This window comes from Bison bison, unplaced genomic scaffold (assembly GCF_000754665.1).
Source record: "Bison bison bison isolate TAMUID 2011002044 unplaced genomic scaffold, Bison_UMD1.0 scf7180017864527, whole genome shotgun sequence".
NCBI lineage: Eukaryota > Metazoa > Chordata > Mammalia > Artiodactyla > Bovidae > Bison > Bison bison.
Genome location: NW_011495078.1, coordinates 12008346 through 12015402, shown reverse-complemented (window position 1 = coordinate 12015402; position 7057 = coordinate 12008346). Strand labels below are relative to the sequence as shown.

At 52.3% G+C, this 7057-nt stretch overlaps 1 protein-coding gene across 1 annotated transcript in view; it reads left to right on the top strand.

Annotated features, from left to right (window-relative positions):
* FARP1 (FERM, RhoGEF (ARHGEF) and pleckstrin domain protein 1 (chondrocyte-derived)) overlaps window positions 1-6684 on the top strand; it is a 275711-nt gene extending 269027 nt beyond the window's left edge. The window contains 3 exon segments of the mRNA XM_010831560.1: window positions 2767-3087; window positions 3456-3607; window positions 5194-6684. Of these exon segments, the coding sequence (XP_010829862.1) occupies window positions 2767-3087; window positions 3456-3607; window positions 5194-5275 (555 nt within the window). The 3' untranslated portion in view covers window positions 5276-6684.
* Window positions 6685-7057: the final 373 nt, after the last annotated feature.

Sequence of the window (7057 nt, the reverse complement as noted above, 5' to 3'; positions counted from 1 at the left end):
GTAGGGCAGAGATGGTCCATGTGGTTTTTTTGTGTGTCGGCACCGGGAAGTCGGGGCTGGGCCACCCAAGCCCTGTGCTGGCGGCACCCTGGAGCCCCCCACCACCCGAGTCGGGTGCAGGGAGGCAGTGTGGTCGGGAAGCTGCAGCCAGCCAGGACCTCGGTAGGTGGTGTTCATGGGAGAACTTGCGAGAAGCCCGCTCTCTGGCGTGTCTGGGGCCAGGAACCTTCCGGAACTCTCCAAACCCTATTCTCTAAGCATCCCCCAGTCCAGATTCATAATCCCTAACCTTTCAGAAAACGCAAAGCCCAGGACCTTCTAAAACCATTATGTTACAGACATAGCCCATTGGCGGCAGGAGGCTGTTTACTGGTTTTGTGGGTGCCCCTGTTTTGCTGAAGAATCAGATTCTGTGCTGTAGCCCCAGACTCCACTGCCTGGGGTGCTAGGGAGGAGAGGCACTGGGGAAATCTTTCTAAAACCTGACAAGTTCTGGATCCCCAGGTACGCCTGGTCCAAAAGATGTCACATAAGAGATGGTGAGCCAAGAACAGCAGTTCATTTACTTTTTGAATCAACAGTACTAGGACTGTGCCTAAGGTTTCTTGATGGACATGCTTAGTTGCTCAGTCATGTCCGACTCTTTGCAACCCTATGGACAGTAGCCTGCCAGGGTTCTCTGTCCATGGGGATTCTCCAGGCAAGAATATTGGAGTGGGTTGTCATGCCTTCCTCCAGGGGATTCTCCCAACCCAGGGATCTGCCGCATTGCAGGTGGATTCTTTACTGTCTGAGCCACCAGGGAAGCTGACTATCTTGATGGATAGGGTTGTCCAAGATGATTCTCTGGCAGTGACTGTCAGTTCCAGACAAGTGCTTTTATTGAGTTGCCCTGCTACAGAAAATTTTTTTATTTTTATTTTTTTTTTTCAGAAAATGTTTTAAAATGCATGCTTCCTTCTCAAAACATCCTCAGGGGACTCTGTGCCCGCTGTCCCTGGCCTTTGGATGGGCTAGGCTGTCAGTGAACCACCCCCCGCCCCACTCCGGAGAGGGAGGGGCTCGCTCTTCCCAAGAAAATACCCATCCTCCTCCTCCCTCCATTCACACTTCCCACTGCATCTGTTGGCAGAGCTTGCCAACCAGGGATTTCCTCCAGGGAACAGGGATGTTTCCAGCAAGGAAGGAGCAGGGAAGAAGAACCAGTGATCTTCCCTGAAGAGATACCTGATCAGATCTGCTGTCTAGGCGAGGCCAGGGGGAAAGGGCTGTGCTGTGCATGAGAAATCCTCTTTGCCTCACTTTATGCTCACCTTTAAAACGTGTAGTCAGGCCCTAGAGAAGTAGAGAATTCGGTAAGAAAGCGCCTCTTTAATCCCTGGGTCGCACAGGACGCCGCCCAGACACAGCCCTCTGGGTGACAGTCGGCCTTGTGCGGCAGCCCCGGGTGTGCGGGTTCGGCTGAGTGGCAGAGCCGGTCAGCATGTGGTGACCACAGCCCAGATCCTGCCCACCTCCTGCCTGGTTCTAGCCTGTCAGCGAAGAATGGGGTTTTCCATTTTTGAATAGTTATTACAGAGATCCAAATACTTGCTTTGTGATCCTTGGAGGAGAAATCTGCTGAGGGCTGCAGCCCGTGGAAGTGAGCCCCGGGCCAGTGCCAGTGGTTTTAAGGTGGCAGTTCCAAAGACAACTGCAGCCAAGAGAAAGGTTTTTTTGGACTCTGTCTGGAGGAAGTTTTTGGATTCAGTATAAAAAAATAAGCAGCATAAGAAAAAGAAAACGTGCTAATCTCATTCGTCTACAGTGAGGCTTGTATGGAACCTTAACGGTATTGCAGAAGCATCAAAGCACCACTTGGTTGCCATGCTCACCTGCCAGAAGGGGTGGTGGCACACTGTCTGCAGTGCCCCTGGGCAACAGCTCTGCTTCCTTCCTTCACTCCGTTTCCCCATCAGACCACGGGCAACCTGTCGTCAGAGCCATTTAAACTCTTTTCATAGGGGCATTAATTAAAAGTGCCTGTTTGAGTAAATACAGACGAGTCCCAAAAGGAGAGAGTACAGCAGACAGGTATAGTTGTGTATATATGTATATATTTCTATTCTGAGTTTGCCCTTTTCACCTTTTTGAAGTGAACGATTTATTGGTGGCGATGACAAGACTATGTGATCGTCACCGTCCACTTCTTTTCGTTGAGTCTTCCTGGCAAGGAGCTGCTGGCTTGTTAGATTCGTGTAGGCACCTTCTTAGGGTCCTCTGAGAGGTGACAAGGGGGCTCTGGAGGGAGGACTCGGCTGGGAGTGCACAGTGATGTGAGTTCAGGTCCCACCAGTGCTGTGCAGGGCAGAGGACTGGGCAAGGAGGCACTGCGCTGAAACCCATGTTCCAGCCACGGCCACCAGGTGGCGGTCAGGAGCCGCTGGCTGGCGTGGGGCTCCCTAGAACTTAGGACAGGGAGGGGTCCTTTCTCAGAGATGCTGTAACAAGCACCGCCAACAGGTTTGTCCTGGAGGTCAGAAATCCAGACATAAGTGTGGCTAGAGGCGCAGGCTCCCTCTGAAGCCTGTGTGGCAGGAAGTTTCCTTGCCTCCCTGGCTTCTGTGGTTGAGGGCCGGCCTTGGTGTTTGGGGGTTGTAGACACATCACTTGAGTCAGCCTCCGTCCACCTAGGCACGTCCTCTCCTCCTCATGAGGACGTCAGCCATAGTGGATACGGGCCCGTATCCTCCTCATTCTACATCTGATGACCCTATTTCCCTGTAAGGTCCCATTGGGAGGTACCGGAGTGGGGAGTTAGGGCTTCAAGATATTACTGGAGGACATCATTCAACCAGAGACAGGAAAGTTAAACCAGGTTCATATAGTCACTCTCCCAAGGGTTTCGCCCCCTACCAGGGAGAAAGGCCGTTTTCAGGGTCACGGCCCAGAGCAGGGGCGCCCCCACCTGTACTCCTTCCAGGCCTCCCTGTCTTGCAGAATCAGCTGTCTGGGAACCTGCTGAGGAAATTCAAAAACAGCAACGGGTGGCAGAAGCTGTGGGTGGTCTTCACGAACTTCTGCCTCTTCTTCTACAAATCGCACCAGGTAGGTGGCTGGGGTGGATGCTGAAGGAGTCTCCCCCAGCACCCTCTGTGCTTGGGGGACAGGCAGCTTTCCTCTGGAAGGATGAAGAACTTGACCCTTGAGCCGCCCAGCCAGGCCATGCAAGGGCACAGCCATCAGAGACCCCTCAGGTCCAAGTGGAGGCTTTCCACCTTGAAAAGGGCCATCTGTCTGCCGGTTGGACAAGGGAGGGGGGGATGGCTTTAACAGGTGGCCAACACGCTGGTGTCCAGCTAACCCATCCAGGCCAGGACCTCTCAGCTAAAACTGACCATGGTAGGGTGAGAGGCTGCGGGCAGGCTCCACGCCTGCGGCCGCCTCTCCAAAACACCCCCCCACCCTCTTTCCAGGACAATCACCCCCTTGCCAGCCTGCCTCTGCTTGGCTACTCGCTCACCATCCCCTCGGAGTCCGAGGACATCCACAAAGATTACGTGTTCAAGCTGCATTTCAAGTCCCACGTGTACTACTTCAGGGCCGAAAGCGAATACACGTTTGAAAGGTAAGTGTTCCCGGGCACCTGCAGACAGGAGGACACTTCTGAGCTGTGGGCTGTCTCCCAAGCGAGTGAGCGGTAAGGCCACCCTAGCAGCAGCTACCTGCAGCCTGGACACCCGCTTCTTTAAAATGAAAGTATCGCATAAGATCTGGGTTCCCTCTGGCCATTGCAAGGACGCACCTGTTTTCCTGGGATAATGGAAGCGTGAGTTTCCCTGGAAGCATCAGCTCTTAACCTGGATGCTTGTTCACACACTACGCATGGCACACTTTTTGGTTTTGAACTTGTTTTTCAGTTAATGGCAAAAGTAGCTTAGTCCTTCGGGCCACTTAGTCCTTTAGTGGCCCAAAGGCTAAGTTTCAGGTCAAAAGACAACATGAGGAAGAAAAAAAAAAAATCCCAGTGCCCCTGAGAGTTCCCTGATCAATGAGACTGGCTTCATGGTATAGAGACCCAGGGGCAGTGGTCTTCCTTTTAGCCAAGAGTTGGAACAAAAGGAGCCAGGCTAGCTCATTTGCCCACATTCAAGTACAAGTTCTGAGTCTTCTGGGTCTTACATCGTGGGGCAGGCTGTGAGAGCAGTTGTCAGTGCCAAACCACCCCTATTAGGGTATTTCTTTCCTGGCCCCACTGCCGTGAGCCCACAAGGCTTTCTGATCGTTGCGCCAGTTATGATCCATGCACAAGCCCTAGTAAAGTTAGCTTGCTGCAAAGAGCACAGAGGTTTAAAACCAGGGTTGAAGGTGCCTGAGACATCCCAGAGCAGTGGTCCCTAAGCGACACTGCCTAAAAAGTGAGCCCGGGGATTAGCAGTGCTCAAATGTGATTCTGGGTTGGAAAACTGAGATAATGTCGCTGCTATGGCAAGGGTAACATCGCCTGGCAGGGGTAGGAGCCTGGGATTAGGGACTGTCTTCCCTGGTGGCTCAGATGGTAAAGCATCTGCCTGCAATCCAGGAGACGGGGTTCGATCTCTGGGTGGGGAAGATCCTGGAGAAGGGAATGGCTACCCGCTCTAGTACTCTTGCCTGGAAAATTTCACGTATGGAGGAGCATGGTAGGCTAGGAGTCGCAAGTTGGACACAACTCAGCGACTTCACTTTCTTGTTCTTAAGCCCTCTAATCTCCACAAAGGCAGGAAGCTGGGCCTACCGCCCCGAGTTTTCTCTATCAGGCACTACTGACGTTTCGGACCAGAGGCTTTGTTGTGGGGGTGGTGGGGGGAGGATGGATGTGCTCAGCAGCAGCCCTGTACTGCAAATACTTGAATGTATAAAATGGTATTCGCTCAAAGCAGGATGGGGCCCCACCCATTGTCCTGAGGAGGATTAGGAGTGGGCAATGCAGCCCCACCTCGGGCACTTCTGCAGGGTGAGTGTGCCCAAGTTAGTGGTTCTCAAAGTGGGTTCCTCAGGAGTACCAGGAGGAACCCTTGCCCCCTATCCCCCCACCTTGGTTTTTTTACCTGGGAGCTAGGAGTTCATTTACGATTGTGTGTGGCTTTATGAGTAACTGCCAAGGGTCAGGAGCTGTAACAAAGCAAGCACCTTTTCGCAGGCCCTGACAGTTATTTCTCTTTCTCATCCTAGGTGGATGGAGGTGATCCGAAGTGCCACCAGCTCGGCCTCACATGCCCACGCCCCGAGTCACAAGGAATCTCACGTGTATTGATAGTGGGGACACATGTGTGGATTGCTTCAGCCGTGGTGACTCTTGGCAGGCATTTCCTCTCTTCTGTATTAATGAAGCCTAGTAAAATTAACACCTGTCTGGAAAACAAAAAAACATGGTTTCGCAGCAACTCTCACCTGTCCCCACAGGACCATTTTTAAACCTTGTCTTTTCAGCTGGTATCTCACACCTGCACGGGGCTGCACCCGCGCCATCTCTGCTGCGGGCAGCGTCTTGGCCCCTAGGTGGGCTCTCTTCAGCCCGTGCCAGTATTAAAACACTGTCATGGAGATAGTGCCAAATGACATTTTTTCCTCCACGGCTGCCCCTTAAAGCAGTACCAACACATCTGTTCAACCAAAAGACAGGGCAAGTGCTTTTTTTTTTTCCTTAAAACTCGGGGGGTTTTTAATTTCTAGGTTGCTGCATTTTACGAAATGGGTTTTCCAGTGTTTGCAATACACGTGGCACAGTCTTAACAAATGAGATCATTTTCAGATTTGGGTTTCCCCCCCACCCCAATCTTTCTACTTTTATAATGATAGGAAATTCGTAGGATTTTACTTCTTTGATAAAACAAGCAATCTGCAGCATCCTTGTATCCCACTGGGGGCTTCAGGCTCCAGGGAGACGCTGGTTCCCAGACCTACTTCTTGGCGTAGGTTGACCAAATTGTTGAAGTGATGGCTATTTACGAGGTGTGGTGGGTTGTTTTCTGTTGAGAGAAGCTCTCTGGACTGTCAAGTGTACCGAGTGCCGTGTCGAGGGGAGGGTAGTAAACCGTGGTGTTTTGCTGTTTCACAAGCATGAGAACGTGTATGTCAGTGGCCAGGGCCATCTGTGCTGTGTTGGGGCGTGGGTGCGGGGGCTCCGAGTTGTGGTGCGTACTCCCCCACAATCATACCTGTGTCCTCCTGCAACTGTGGTTTAGAACTGCACACTCATAGTAGTATATATATATCTCGTGCCTGTCTTCACAAACCATTCTTTCCTCCTTTTGATACTCACCACCCCCAGGCCTGGGCTATGGATGGACATGTGACATTGCACATCCTTGATAGTCGGACGATACAGGGAACAGGGCTCCAGTGACCGCTGGGGCCGCCAGTCAAAATCCGTTTGCCTGTCTCCATGGGGAATCAGGTGGCCGCCATTCCCTTGATACTTTTGAGCCCCTGTGGGGGGCGGGGGGCGATGGGGAACCCTCACCTAAGACACCGACAGGAGGAGCCCAACTTGGGAGGCGCTGTGACCGGCGTACGCGGAAACACACAAATGGATGAGGAACTCAAGATGTGTGAATCACTTGCCTTACAATCTGTACAGATCGTTTTAAGTACTAACAAAAGGGAATTAAAAAAAATACCTCACGCCACAATCCAGCACACTCAAGTTTTAAGGCAAAACAACCAATCTTGTCTCGTGTCTTTTAACTACCTCTCGGGCTGGTGGGTTGGGGAGGGGACTGGTCACGGGGAGCGGGGACGAAGGGGTGAAGACAACCGCTCGCGAAGACAGCGTCTTTGGAAAAACTTGGAATCTGATAAGTTTCATCTGCTTCTCCCAACTGGGGAAGCAGAATATTTCCAAGAGGCCTGTCGTGGCTCTGGAAGATTTAGGGCTGAGGGGGCGAGATGGGGAGGACCAGCACCCATTTGATCCCAGTCCCCGAGCATCTTCAGAAGCCTCCCTGGTCACTCACCTCTACGAGGCTTGGGGAGAAGTTGTCTCCTAGGTCAGTCTTCTGTTCACACCTACCTGCGTCCCTCTGCGATGTCAAAG